This window comes from Gossypium raimondii, chromosome 10, assembly GCF_025698545.1.
Source record: "Gossypium raimondii isolate GPD5lz chromosome 10, ASM2569854v1, whole genome shotgun sequence".
NCBI lineage: Eukaryota > Viridiplantae > Streptophyta > Magnoliopsida > Malvales > Malvaceae > Gossypium > Gossypium raimondii.
In genome coordinates this window covers 60,964,670-60,979,381 of record NC_068574.1, presented here as the reverse complement: position 1 = coordinate 60,979,381, position 14,712 = coordinate 60,964,670, and the positions used below count along the sequence as shown (strand labels likewise).

Here is a 14,712-nt window from a genome sequence, read left to right as displayed (position 1 = left end):
ACATTAATGTTGGAACAGACATGTATGATGGCCTGTTACCTCGAAACTCATTCATATTTCTCTATGTGTGTTACTGACTCGCCATCAAAATAAGTTACTACTGGTAGACGAAGAAATAGTCATTTATGAGTTGGTCAAACTTTGTACCAGTCCCTTAAAAATTTACTAATATTTGAGCTATGATTGTAAACAAAGAATTATTTTGTGGCTGCATTCCTACAACTGTGAAATGGCCCAATTGGACCCTAGCAAAGAAGTGGTCCAATATTTATTTCAAGACCTAACATCATTTGCAGGTAATGGGACATGAATATTCTGTATAATTTTACACTGGAACTTGCGGTTTATGATTATGGTAGCAATTACAATAAATTTGTGCATATCAACGAGCAAAAAGTCAACAGACACCATTGTTTTTCCGTATTTACTTTTTTAAGCAAAAAATAGGAAATTAGGATGAAAAGGAAATTTATAATGTTAAAGAGATACGATAACGTTAAATTATAGTTTTATATAATCCCTTCTTAATTTTCGAATGATGTGAAGTAAATATATTTAATTGAAGTTGCTTAATTAAATAGTTTATGCATTTTGAAAGGAGCTTTCATTGAAGTTAGATTATGGTATTAAACCAAACATTATTGGAAGAAAATCATAATTTTAAGATGATGGCTTTCCTATTCCATCTTTGCTTTCAATTTGGTTGCAAATTAATTAATAATTGGTTGCATATCATCAAACTTTAGAGTAAATTTGTATCACTTTCATTGAAGTTGATCATTACATAAAACAATACATTATAGACTTACCGTGACTGGTTTTTTAACCTCATCTTTGCTTTCAATTTGGTTTTACGTCATGAAATTTTATAATAATATCCATAGGAAAACCTCATCTCTGTTGGCTACAGTCAAGTCTAGTGACTACGTTTTATTTTAACATTTTTTTAAAGAAATTCCAGCGGAATCTGAAAAAAAAAAAATACGATTGATGTTATTGTCAAGCATTTGGAAAAAATGTGGAGCGTAATGTTTTAAAATAAAATTTTCCAACCCCAAGTCGAGGAACTATTTATACTGCACTTTATTTCTTGTTGATCAACAGAACACTTTGAAATACATATCAATCTCATCAATTAAGAAATTGATTCAGGTTGATGGAGTTATTGAAAAAGCATTCAAAACTTTCCAGCTCTTTTTTCCATGTTTACGTTGAAGTTATAATTCTTCTCTCATGCTTCAACTTCCGGTGTCTTAACTTGTTTGGTTTAGCAGACCCTGTAGTTAGTGGAAACGCCACTGATAAACAAGCTTTACTCGATTTCAAAGCCAAGATAACTGGTGATCAGCTCAAGGTTATGGAGTCGTGGAATAGTTCCATTCACTTCTGTCAATGGCATGGCGTTACATGCGGTCGCAAGCATCAGAGAGTCACCAAATTGGAACTACAATCCCTCAAACTCTCGGGATCTTTATCACCACACATTGGAAATATGAGCTTCCTTAGGGTGTTGAATCTTATGAACAACAGCTTCTATAACCAGATTCCTCAATCGATTGCTGGTTTAAGGAGACTGGAAACATTATATCTGACCAACAACTCCATAAGTGGTGAAATTCTTTCCAATTTATCTTCTTGTTCTAAGCTCACAATAGTTCGTATGGCAGGTAACCGGCTAACAGGAGAAATACCTGCTTTTCTGGGTTTCCTGTCAAACTTGAAAGTCTTGAGTTTTTACAACAACAGTTTGATAGGGAGTATCCCACCTTCATTGGGTAACTTGTCATCCTTGGAGGAACTTGCCTTGACATATAATGCATTAGATGGGATTATACCTGAAACTCTTGGACGGCTAACAAATCTTTCAATTTTTTTGGCAGCAGCAAATGCAATTTCTGGTACGCTTCCTCTTGCAATGTTCAATCTTTCCAATATTAGGCTCTTTGATATTGGTGAGAATAAGATTCAAGCTACTCTTTATACTGACTTAGCGATCACTATGCCATATGTTGAGTTCTTTTCTGTAAGGGGAAATAAAATCTCCGGACAAATCCCGATTTCAATAACCAATGCCTCAAATCTACACGTACTTCAATTTAATGATAATAGACTTAGTGGAAAGGTGCCTTCCTTGGAGAAGTTGGATAAACTATCTACGCTTCAACTTGCCGTAAACCGTTTGGGGCATGGGAGAGAAGGTGACTTGAACTTTCTTTGCACTTTAGTCAATAATACCAAACTAGAGTTTCTATATATTAGCGACAATAATTTTGGAGGGGCATTTCCTAAATGCGTCAGCAATTTTTCCAACACCCTTTTACGTTTAGGAATAGACGAGAACAAAATAATGGGAAGAATCCCAGATGGGATTGGTAATCTCGTCAATTTGGAGGTATTATTTGCATCACAAAACCAACTGTCAGGTCCCATACCATTTGATATTGGGAGGCTTCAAAAGCTAAACAAATTTTTCGCTGATATTAATTTTCTGTCCGGGACTATTCCCCATTCTTTTGGAAATTTATCGGCGTTAACAATGGTTGGTTTAGATTTTAACAATCTCCAGGGCAACATTCCTCCAAGTATAGGCAAATGCCAGAGTTTGCTTGGCTTGAGTGTTTCTTATAATAATCTTAGTGGACCTATACCCCCTCAATTACTTGGGGTCTCATCCATGTCCATAATACTAGACTTATCGTCAAACTATTTGACTGGTGAGCTTCCTGTTGCAGTAGAAAATTTGAAAAATCTAGGTCAACTCCGTGTTTCTCAAAATAGGTTATCCGGTTTGCTTCCAAAAACCCTTGGTAGCTGTGTAAGTCTAGAGAAACTGTATTTGGATGGAAATCTTTTTGAAGGACCCATTCCTTCATCTTTGAGTTCACTGAGAGGACTTGAGGCATTAGACTTATCCAACAATAATCTTTCAGGTGAGATTCCAGAATTTCTTGTCAGATTTGGGGCTTTAAGGTACTTAAATCTCTCTTTCAATAATTTTGAAGGAGTGATACCAAGTGGAGGAATCTTTAAGAATGCCAGTGCAACATTTGTTGAGGGAAACAGTAAGCTCTGTGGAGGCATCCCCGAATTACACATGTTAAGATGTAACTTGAAAACATCATCAAGCAATTCTCTTAGATTAAAAGTTGCAATTATTGTTGGGTCTTTAGGAGCGACTCTGGCTTTTACTTGTCTCCTCATCTTGTGGATTGGAAAGAAGAAAGAGAAACAGGCAACAACAACTAGCGTAGAAAATTCAGTTTTACAACTATCATACCAAAGCATCGTAAGGGCTACGGACGGATTCTCCACGCAAAATTTGGTTGGTTCAGGAAGCTTTGGTTCTGTATACAAAGGAGTTCTTCAAGCTAGTGGAGCAGTTATTGCAGTAAAGGTGCTTAATCTTCTGAATCGTGGAGCTTCTAGGAGTTTCCTGGCTGAATGCGAGGCCTTGAAGAACATTCGACATCGAAATCTTGTCAAGGTACTAACAGCTATTTCAGGAGAAGATTACCAAGGCAAGGATTTTAAAGCCTTGGTTTATGAGTTCATGGAAAATGGAAGCTTGGAAGACTGGTTGCATCCACTTATTGGCATGAATGAACCAGAGACGGTGAGAAACCTAAACTTCTTCCAAAGAGTAAGTGTTGCCATGGATGTTGCTCATGCACTCGAATATCTGCACCATCATTGTGAAGAACCAATCATTCATTGTGACCTCAAGCCAAGCAATATTCTACTTGATGAGGAAATGGTTGGTCATATAAGTGACTTCGGCTTAGCAAAAATCCTTTCTACGGACAGACTGAACAATTCTGCTAATAAATCAAGCTCCCTTGGATTAAGAGGAACTATTGGTTATGCTCCTCCAGGTATGTTCACTTTAGTATTTTCTTCCATAATTTAAAAGCAAATCACATAGTTTAATATCAATTTTTCATGCTCTCTGCAATTATTACTATATGTAATTTTGATGAACTAATTGTAGAATATGGCATGGGAAGCGGGTTGTCAACAAAAGGTGATGTGTATAGCTATGGCATCCTACTGCTTGAGATGTTTACAGGAAAAAGGCCGACCGATGAAAGGTTTAGAGAAGGTTTAAGTCTTCGCAACTTTGTTAAGGCAGCACTGCCAGAACGAATAGTCGAGGTTACAGATCCTATTCTTGTTGAAGAAAGAGTCGCACGAGGAACTCCCGGTGTAAAAAACTCAAGAAATGATAGACATCTTCGGTGCTTGAATTCACTATTCGAAATAGGACTCACTTGTTCTGCTGAATCACCCAATGAGCGGATTGACATGAGTGATGTTGTTATCAAACTTTGTTCCATTAGAGACAAGTTTCATCCAACTCGATTACGTCATGAGGTTCCAACTTAAATAAATTGCTTAGTCGAAAGGTGAGATAACTTCTTATCTTAGCAAAATATTGAATCATTCCATTACTTAAGGCATATTTCCACTACATTTGGAGATGAGTGTTATGTTTAGATGATATGAAGAAGTAAAACAGATTACCCTGTTTTCCACATGCAGGTATATAAGGTGTCGTATGGATGAAGTTGAGAGGCTTGGGTCAGTCAAAGTGTTGGATTTTATCTTTTGTTCACATTCTATTGGGTATTAGCAGGTCTCCACATTTCGCCTAAAAGCACTATGCTTTGAGAAAAGAGAATAAATATGCAATATTTATAGCTTTCCACTGATAATTTCTCAGTGTATTTTGTATTAATGCTTTGTTTTTCTCTTTGCTTCTTAAACTATTGGATCCTCATCAAATAAGAATATGAGATAACGCCAATATGCTTTGAATTTATTTATGTTACTCGAATTTGGAAGAATGTATTCAAATGTTTGTATATTTGATTTTACATCAAGTGTAGTAGTAATCACTGAAATTTAAGACTCTTTGTTTTTGTATCCATATTAAATGATATTGTTGAAGTTTGGTCAACATGTAACACCAGGAGCAGTCAAGAAGCAGGCTATGCAGACTGAGTCATGCAGAAGCTGCTGAAGCAAGTGCAGCTGCTGTTCTTTTATTCATTTTGTAACCATAGTTTGATGAAATGTATTCAAGTTCATTTTGAACTATGTTAGGTTAATGTTTGATGTAATTTGATAGTGATTGAGCTGTTAACTTAGCTTTTTTTAAGTGTACAAGCTTTGTTTTCAAGTTTCAATGTATTAATGGTAGTAGGTGTTGATTAGGTGACCACACACTGATTTTGACAACTTAGTGCTTGGTTTATGTATTAGCATTAAGCCATTATTTATTTTTAAATGAATTCAATTATTTTTCCTTCCAAAAAATTCTCCATTTTCTTTGTTTTTCTTTTGTCTCAAATTCTGTTGTTTTCTCATCAAGCATCGAGCCTTGTTGCTCAAGCTATAAGCTGAATTTGCTTGCACTTGTTTTTAACACCAACAATTGGTATCTAGAGCTGTAATCTCAGGGGACCTGTTACAACTTAACTTCAAAATCAATGGTTTCATCAAGCTTCTCGCCTGCTACACCACCAGTCTTCAATGGAGAAGGCTATCACATATGGGTGGTCAAATTAAAAACTAGCAGTTAATCTTGTTAACTACGAATACTAAAATATATAACTTTTGTTAAATACAAATATAAGATTAAATAAAAAATAACATAGTACCACAGTAAAAGAAGTGTCAGACTCGGGTACTAAATAATATATTAAGAAAAAGTTAAAAAGTTAAAATCTTAGTCTAATAATTAATACCAATAGTAATTTTCGTCAACATTTTCGTCAAGTACAGGGATTAAGACAGATAATAGATTTCAACCAATCCGAAAACTACAAAGGATGCAGGAGGAACTGGAGTTTTCGCTGACGCAACGTGTTTTTATTTTTTATTTATTCTTATTTGACTTATCAATCTCCCTAACCTTCGGTACTTTCCCTAATCAATTTTAACTTTTTCTCATCTATAAAATCCAACTGAAACTCTATGATAAAAGAAAAACACAACTAAAACTCTATTATATTTGGACAATTTTAATTAAAATAAAATACAAACCTTACGATAATTTTAGTTAAAATAATCAAAAATACTTTCATCCTAATCAAATTATTGATATTACTTATTGCTTTTGAGAGTTATAATACAAACAATTCTTTTATTTGTTTCAATTTAATCATGACTCTAACCAATTTGAGTTCACTTCTAAATGTATTATTGATCTATAAATAGTCAATTGATTCATTCGTATTTTATCATATCAATTTATTCAAGTTTTGTTTGTTTATTTTTCCAATGATGAATTTCAAAAGTATTACGTTTTTTGTTGTGTTTTTGTCCTGTCTTTTGGTCTCAAAGGCAGAAAAGGTTGAAGTTGTGGTTGAAGGAGCAACTTCCATAGCTCAAACCGATGAAGATTTTATTTGTGTTACCCTTGATTGGTGGCCTACAAACAAGTGTGATTATGATCAATGTCCGTGGGGTCAAGCTGGACTTTTTAATTTGGTAATTTTATTTTATTTCTTTAGTATATATTGATTCAAGACTATTTGTTTACTTAGATGTTTATTATTTTGTATTATATATTCCATTTGTAGGATTTGAAGAACAAGATTCTTGAAAAGGCTGTAAAAGGTGAGTATTGGAGTTATTCTAATGAATGTTTTGTTTATTAGTTTTTTTTTACTGATATGAGCAGCTTCTAATATGCTAATTAATGTTTGTGAATAAATTATGGTTTCAGCATTTCATCCTTTAAGAATTAGAGTTGGAGGTTCGTTGCAAGATCAAGTGGTGTACAACGTTCGAAATAATATTGAGAATTGCCAACCATTCCAAAAACAAGACAAGGGCTTCTTATTCGGTTTCTCCATTGGATGTCTTGACATGAAGAGATGGGATGAACTCAATGAGTTTTTCAATCAAACTCGGTATAAATTTATGACTACTATGTTATTTTAAAATAGTAATTATGATGTGAGCTACTCATGTTATTTTTATGTTGTAGAGCTAAAGTTACATTTGGTTTAAATGCTCTTATCGGAAGAAAAGAGTCCGAAACTGAAAAGACTCTTTGGGTTGGTGATTGGTATTCACATAATGCTCGGGATCTCATGAGTTATACAATTTCCAAAGGATATAAAATTGACTCTTATGAATTAGGTATTTGATTAATATCAATATTTTTATGTTTTTAGATTAGTTTATATATGATTGACTCTCATCATATGCGATTTTCTTTTTTTTTAGGAAATGAATTGTGTGGAGTTGGAGTTAGTGCTAGGATTGAAGCTAAACAATATGCAAAAGATATGGCAACACTTAAAAATCTTGTAAAAGAGATGTATCCAAATCCAAAAACTCAACCTAAGGTTTTAGGCCCGGGAGGTTTCTATGACAAGAAATGGTTCGATACTTTTTTGGATGCTTCAGGACATGACGTTATTGATGGAGTTACACATCATATTTATAATCTCGGACCTGGTATCTATCTATATATCAATTAAAATATTATTATTATTTATTGTTGTTCCATGATTTGTTTAACATTATTGATGATTAATGCAGGTAATAACCCAGATGTGGTTCGTCGTGTCCAAGATCCATTTTTCTTGACCCAAATTGCTCAGACATTTAAAGATGTTTCAAATGCTATTGTCAAATTTGCACCATGGTCTGGTGCATGGGTTAGTGAATCGGGTGGAGCTTATAACAGTGGTGGCCAATTAGTGTCTTATACATTTGCATTTGGCTTTTGGTAAGTGTTTTTCAAATCTTTTATTAGTTGATTATTTTTAAGGCCCTATTAAAATCTAATGATTAACTTATGACTCCAACAGGTACTTGGACCAATTGGGAATGACATCAGTTTATAACCACAAAGTTTATTGCAGACAAGCTTTGATCGGGGGCAATTATGCTCTTCTTAACACTACCACATTTGTTCCCAATCCAGATTATTATGGGTATCTTTCATATATTTTCCACCGTATTTGTTGTTAAATTCATTTGTTTTAATTTCATTTGTTAAAATATCTTTTGCAGTGCACTTTTGTGGCATAGAGTTATGGGGAGTAAAGTTCTTTCCGTCACGCATAAGGGTTCTCCATATTTACGTGTATACTCTCATTGTGCCAAAAAGGAGGTAATTATTATTATTTTGGTTGACTCAATTAATTTTAATTTTAATTTTTTATTTCCTAAATTTTTGTTTGGTTGCAGCCCGGGGTTTCTTTTGTTTTCATCAACTTATCGAAGAATACCTCATTTGAAATTGATCTTTTCCATGATCTAAATTTAAATGGTGGGAGTCCAAATTTTGAATTTAAAGGACATAAAAAGCGAGAAGAGTATCATTTGACTCCAAAAGATGGGAACATCTTAAGCAGTATTGTATTGCTAAACGGAACACCATTGGAACTTTCAGACTCGTTGGAGATACCAGAGTTGAAGCCGAAGCTTGTGGATGGTTTGAAACCCATTAGCATCGCTGCTCATTCAATTGCATTTGTAACCATAAGAGATTTCAATGCACCTGCATGTTCTTAAGATTTTATTTCTTTTAGGGTCAAAACTTATTGATTTGATTCATTAGGCAAATTTAGGATTTTTAGTTTTTGAGTTACAAGAGTTATTAATTTTGTTCATTAGGTCAATTTAGGTTATCATATTATTTTTTTAATTTGTTCCTTCTTATTAAAATAAATTATTCTTTTATTATTATTTTACTATTCGTTTCTTTTTATTTTTAATTTAATATATAATTATGTTTAGGAACAATTTGTCTTTACATTGCCTTTTTTACAATTTAAAAAAAAATAAACAGTAAATGAAAACAAATTTTACTCTTAAATAAATAAAGATTTTCTGAAGATTTTACAATACATTAATGTTGGAACAGACATGTATGATGGCCTGTTACCTCGAAACTCATTCATATTTCTCTATGTGTGTTACTGACTTGCCATCAAAATAAGTTACTACTGGTAGGCGAAGAAAATAGTCATGTATGAGTTGGTCAATTTACTACTATTTGAGCTATGATTGTAAACAAAGAATTATTTTGTGGCTTCATTCCTACAACTGTGATGCATTCAAATTAATATATATGATTTTGAAAGGAGCTTTCGTTGAAGTTGATTATGGTATTAAACAAAACATTATTGGAAGAAAATCATAATTTTAAGATGATGCCTTTCCTATTCCATCTTTACTTTGAAATTTTATAATAATATCCATAGGAAAACTGATGTTGGAGATGACAATAATTCTCTGTCTTCTCTGTTGGCTACAGTCAAGTCTACTGACTACGTTTTATTTTAACATTTTGTTTAAGAAATTCCAGCGAAATCTGGGAAAAAAAATACGATTGATGTTATTGTCAAGCATTTGGAAAAAATGTGGAGCATAATGTTTTAAAATAAAATTTTCCGACCCCAAACAGTAAAACAGAAATAGAAATAGTGAAAGTAATGATAATGAAATAGTGTGAAGTGGCTATGTGGGCAGAATACTAAAATAATAAATAATAAATAAAGGAATGCTATAATAATTACAATATAATTATAAGAATAATAAAACACTAAATAATAACAATAACAATAATCATATTAATTATTATTCTAATACTAATTAAATAATGCTGATGAAAGACAGCTCCTTTCGGCGCAGAGCCTCCGAATCCGCATGTTGCCAGTCACTGCCAAATAATTTCCCAAGTTGCAAACTTTGAAATTCATTACTAAAAACCATTTGCAATGTCTTCTCCCAATACAAGAACTGGGGCAGCCATTCTATTTTATTTTATTACGCTTATGAAAAGGGAAATAAAAATATTTTTTATATATTTAAATTTATTTTTATATTTGAAATTCATAAAAAATTTAGATGTGTTAAAAGAAATAATAAAACATAAATGATGAGGTGGAAAACGGGAGGATTCGAGCGGGCTCAAATCAGGCTGTATTTGGATTCAAATTAGTTCGGGCTTAGATATTCTCAAACTCGAGCCATTCCAGGTTAGGATTTTTTTAATTCGGATATTTTCAGATTCTATCATATCAGTCGATCAAGCTAAAACAAATTCAAATAATTTTGATATTTTATAAATTTTATTTCGAATGTAATAAATAAATTCATTTTTACTTGATGATAACATAATACAAATTCGATTCACATAAATTCATGTCTGGTATTTGTATTGGCTTTAAGCCATTGTTCATTTTTAATGAAATTCATTAAGTTTCATCATCCAATACTCTATTTTTCTTTGTTTTCACTTTCCATTTCTGTTTTGAATTCTGTTTTGTTTCTTCAGCAAGTTTCGAGCCTTGTTGCTCAAGTCAGAGCTGAACTTGCTTGCACTTGGTTCTTAACACCAACAGCAATCACAGTATTAAAATTTCATGCCAGTTGTCAAGCATTTAGGACATCAATTTTGACTTAGTTGTGGAGAAAAAACATCGACAACCAGATTCCTTAAGGAAGCATTTAGCTCAAATTCCCAAGAAAATCGGAGGCATGTGATGTGATTTTCAAAGCTGGAAAACATGAACCAATTGACAGGAGATACCAGAGTTTGAAGCCTACTTATATTGCATGCTAGTTCTTGTTGATGAACCAAGCACTCTCAAAACAAATCAATCTCATCACGATTCAAGTTGATGGAGCTATCAAAAAAGCATTTTGAAGCATGCTGCTCTTTTTTCCTTGTTTTCTTTTTACAGCAAGTTTTCTCAAAAACTCCAACAGCCCTTCTAGTTAGAGGAAATGACACTGATCAACAAGCATTACTCCAGTTCAAAGCCAAGATAACTGATGATCAGCTTAGGGTCATGGAGTCCTGGAATAGTTCCATTCACTTCTGTCAGTGGCATGGTGTTACATGCGGTCACAAGCATCAGAGGGTCAACAAGTTGAAACTGCAATTCCTGAAACTCTCGGGATCTCTATCACCATTCATTGGAAATTTGAGCTTCCTTAAGGAGTTGAATCTTTCGGGCAATAGCTTCTACAACCAGATTCCTCAGGAGGTTGGTCATTTAAGGAGACTGGAAATATTAGATCTGACTAGCAACTCCATAAGCGGTGAAATTCCTCCCAATTTATCTTCTTGTTCTAAGCTCAAAATAGTTCGTATGGGAAGCAACCAACTAACAGGAGAAATACCTTCTTTTCTGGGTTTCTTGTCAAACTTGAAAGTCTTGAGTTTTTACAACAACAGTTTGAGAGGGAGTATCCCACCTTCATTGGGTAATTTGTCATCCTTGGAGGAACTTGCCTTGACATATAATGCATTAGATGGGATTATACCTGAAACTCTAGGACGGCTAACAAATCTTTCAATTTTTTTGGCGGCAGCAAATGCAATTTCTGGTACGCTTCCTGTTGCAATGTTCAATCTTTCCAATATTAGGTTCTTTGATATTGGTGAAAATAAGATTCAATGTACTCTTTATACTGACTTAGCGATCACTATGCCATATGTTGAGTTCTTTTCTGTAAGGGGAAATAAAATCTCCGGACAAATCCCGATTTCAATAACCAATGCCTCAAATCTACACGTACTTCAATTTAATGATAATAGACTTAGTGGAAAGGTGCCTTCCTTGGAGAAGTTGGATAAACTATCTACGCTTCAACTTGCCGTTAACGGTTTGGGACATGGGAGAGAAGGTGACTTGACCTTTCTCTGCACTTTAGTCAATAATACCAAATTAGAATTTCTATTTATTAGTGACAATAATTTTGGAGGGGTATTTCCTAAATGCGTCAGCAATTTTTCCAACACCCTTTTACGGTTAGAAATAGACGAGAACAAAATAATGGGAAGAATCCCAGATGGGATTGGTAATCTCGTCAATTTGGAGGTATTATTTGCATCAGAAAACCAAATGTCTGGTCCCATACCATTTGAGATTGGGAGGCTTCAAAAGCTAAACAAATTTTTCGCTCATATTAATTTTCTCTCTGGGACTATTCCCCATTCTATTGGAAATTTATCGGCGTTAACAATAGTTGGTTTAGATTTTAACAATCTCCAGGGCAACATTCCTCCAAGTATAGGCAAATGCCAGAGTTTGCTTGAACTGACTGTTTCTTATAATAATCTTAGTGGACCTATACCCCCTCAATTACTTGGGGTCTCATCCATGTCCATAATTCTGGACTTATCGTCAAACCATTTGACTGGTGAGCTTCCTGTTGCAGTAGAAAATTTGAAAAATCTAGGTCAACTCTATGTTTCTCAAAATAGGTTATCCGGTTTGCTTCCAAAAACCCTTGGTAGTTGTGTAAGTCTAGAGAAACTGTATTTGGATGGAAATCTTTTTGAAGGACCCATTCCTTCATCTTTGAGTTCACTGAGAGGACTTGAGGCATTAGACGTATCCAACAATAATCTTTCAGGTGAGATTCCAGAATTTCTCGTCAGATTTGGGGCTTTAAGGTTCTTAAATCTCTCTTTCAATAATTTTGAAGGAGTGATACCAAGTGGAGGAATCTTTAAGAATGCCAGTGCAACATTTGTTGAGGGAAACAGTAAGCTCTGTGGAGGCATCCCCGAATTACACATGTTAAGATGTAACTTGAAAACATCGTCAAGCAATTCTCTTAGATTAAAAGTTGCAATTATTGTTGTGACTTTAGGAGTGACTCTGGCTTTTACTTGTCTCCTCATTTTGTGGATTGGAAAGAAGAAAGAGAAACAGGCAACAGCAACTAGCGTAGAAAATTCAGTTTTACAACTATCATACCAAAGCATCGTAAGGGCTACGGATGGATTCTCCACGCAGAATTTGGTTGGTTCAGGAAGCTTTGGTTCTGTATACAAAGGAGTTCTTGAAGCTAGTGGAGCAGTTATTGCAGTAAAGGTGCTTAATCTTCTGAATCGTGGAGCTTCTAGGAGTTTCCTGGCTGAATGCGAGGCCTTGAAGAACATTCGACATCGAAATCTTGTCAAGGTACTAACAGCTATTTCAGGAGTCGATTACCAAGGCAATGATTTTAAGGCCTTGGTTTATGAGTTCATGGAAAATGGAAGCTTGGAGGACTGGTTGCATCCACTTATTGGCATGAATGGACCAGAGACGGTGAGAAACCTAAACTTCTTCCAAAGAGTAAGTGTGGCCATAGATGTCGCTCATGCACTCCAATATCTGCACCATCATTGTGAAGAACCAATCATTCATTGTGACCTCAAGCCAAGCAATATTCTACTTGATGAGGAAATGGTTGGTCATATAAGTGACTTCGGCTTAGCAAAAATCCTTTCTACGGACAGATTGAACTATTCTGCTAATAAATCAAGCTCCCTTGGATTAAGAGGAACTATTGGTTATGCTCCTCCAGGTATGTTCAGTTTAGTATTTTCTTCCATAATTTAAACGCAAATCACATAGTTTAATATCAATTTTTCATGCTCTCTGCAATTATTTCTATATGTAATTTTGATGAACTAATTGTAGAATATGGCATGGGAAGCGAGTTGTCAACAAAAGGTGATGTGTATAGCTATGGCATCCTACTGCTTGAGATGTTTACAGGAAAAAGGCCAATCGATGAAAGGTTCAGAGAAGGTTTAAGTCTCCACAACTTTGTTAAGGCAGCACTGCCTGAACGAATAATCGAGATTACAGATCCTATTCTTGTTCAAGAAAGAGTGAGACGAGGAACTCCCAATGTAAACAACTTTAGAAATGATAGGTATCTTCAGTGCTTGAATTCACTATTCGAAATAGGACTCGCTTGTTCTGCTGAATCACCCAATGAGCGGATTGACATGAGTGATGTTGCTACCAAGCTTTGTTCTATTAAAGACAAACTTCATTCAACTAGATTACCTCGTGAGGATCGAACTTAAATAAATTGCTTAGTCGAAAGGTAAGATAACTACTTATCTTAGCAAAATATTGAATCATTCCATAACTTAAGGCATATTTCCACTACTTTTGGAGTTAAGTGTTATGTTTAGATGATATGAAGAAGTAAAACAGATTACCCTATTTTCAACATGCAGGTATCTAAGGTGTCGTATGGATGAAGTTGAGAGGCTTGGGTCAGTCAAAGTGTTGGATTTTATCTTTTGTTCACATTCAATTGGGTAGCAGGTCTCCACATTTCACCTAAAAGCACTATGCTTTGAGAGAAGAGAATAAATATGCAATATTTATAGCTTTCCAATGATAATTTCTCAGTGTATTTTGTATTAATGCTTTGTTTTTCTCTGTGCTTCTTAAACTATTGGATCTTCATCAAATAAGAATTTGAGATAATGCCAAAATGCTTTGATTTTATTTATGTTACTCGAATTTGGAAGAATGTATTCAAATGTTTGACATGGAATATACGTGATTTTACATCTAAGTGTGGTCAGAAATCACTGAAATTTAAGACTCTTAGTTATTGTATCCATATTAAATGATATAGACTTCCTTTCTATTGGATTGAAGGGAGACTTATAAAATGTCTCTACATGATTTATTAATAGAAGCTTCTATTTATGAAATGTCGAGGAACTACTTACACTGCACTTTGTTTCTTGTTGATCAACAGAACACTTTGAAATACGTATAGAAATTGATTCAGGTTGATGGAGTTATTGAAAAGGCATTCGAAACTTTCCAGCTCTTTTTTCCTTGTTTACGTTGAAGTTATAATTCTTCTCTCATGCTTCAACTCCCAGTGTCTTAACTTGCTTGGTTTAGCAGACCCTGTAGTTAGAGGAAA

General features: G+C 34.3%; 3 protein-coding genes across 7 annotated transcripts in view; all 3 read left to right on the top strand.

The window, feature by feature from the left end:
• LOC105784887 (probable LRR receptor-like serine/threonine-protein kinase At3g47570) overlaps positions 1–14,712 on the top strand; it is a 34,754-nt gene that overhangs the window by 7,665 nt on the left and 12,377 nt on the right. The window contains exon 1 of one of the 5 annotated variants that reach the window (XM_052621929.1): positions 10,492–12,393. The exons of the other annotated variants lie outside the window; for them this stretch is intronic. Coding sequence (XP_052477889.1) covers positions 10,650–12,393 — 1,744 coding nt within the window. The 5' untranslated portion in view covers positions 10,492–10,649. Of the gene's footprint in view, positions 1–10,491; positions 12,394–14,712 lie in introns of those variants that run through there. 5 annotated transcript variants of the gene reach the window in all.
• Positions 1,909–14,266, top strand: LOC105776406 (probable LRR receptor-like serine/threonine-protein kinase At3g47570). The gene is made up of 3 exons (XM_052621932.1): positions 1,909–3,872; positions 3,989–4,403; positions 14,003–14,266. Exons 1-2 carry the CDS (start codon positions 1,916–1,918, stop codon positions 4,381–4,383), a joined length of 2,352 nt encoding a protein of 783 aa, XP_052477892.1. The 5' UTR covers positions 1,909–1,915; the 3' UTR covers positions 4,384–4,403; positions 14,003–14,266.
• Positions 6,283–8,535, top strand: LOC105775737 (heparanase-like protein 2). The gene is made up of 9 exons (XM_012598206.2): positions 6,283–6,492; positions 6,585–6,621; positions 6,731–6,917; positions 6,995–7,149; positions 7,237–7,470; positions 7,555–7,744; positions 7,827–7,952; positions 8,032–8,131; positions 8,209–8,535. Exons 1-9 carry the CDS (start codon positions 6,283–6,285, stop codon positions 8,533–8,535), a joined length of 1,566 nt encoding a protein of 521 aa, XP_012453660.2.

What these genes read in the sequence shown, in the direction of transcription:
- LOC105776406 (XM_052621932.1), top strand. Translation starts at nt 1,916, where the DNA reads ATGTTCAATCTTTCCAATATTAGGCTCTTTGATATTGGTGAGAATAAG. An exon ending in TATTGGTTATGCTCCTCCAG is followed by an intron (nt 3,873 to 3,988) that starts GTATGTTCACTT and finishes AACTAATTGTAG; the next exon opens with AATATGGCATGGGAAGCGGG.
- LOC105775737 (XM_012598206.2), top strand. Translation starts at nt 6,283, where the DNA reads ATGATGAATTTCAAAAGTATTACGTTTTTTGTTGTGTTTTTGTCCTGT. An exon ending in TATTTATAATCTCGGACCTG is followed by an intron (nt 7,471 to 7,554) that starts GTATCTATCTAT and finishes TGATTAATGCAG; the next exon opens with GTAATAACCCAGATGTGGTT. An exon ending in CCCAATCCAGATTATTATGG is followed by an intron (nt 7,953 to 8,031) that starts GTATCTTTCATA and finishes TATCTTTTGCAG; the next exon opens with TGCACTTTTGTGGCATAGAG.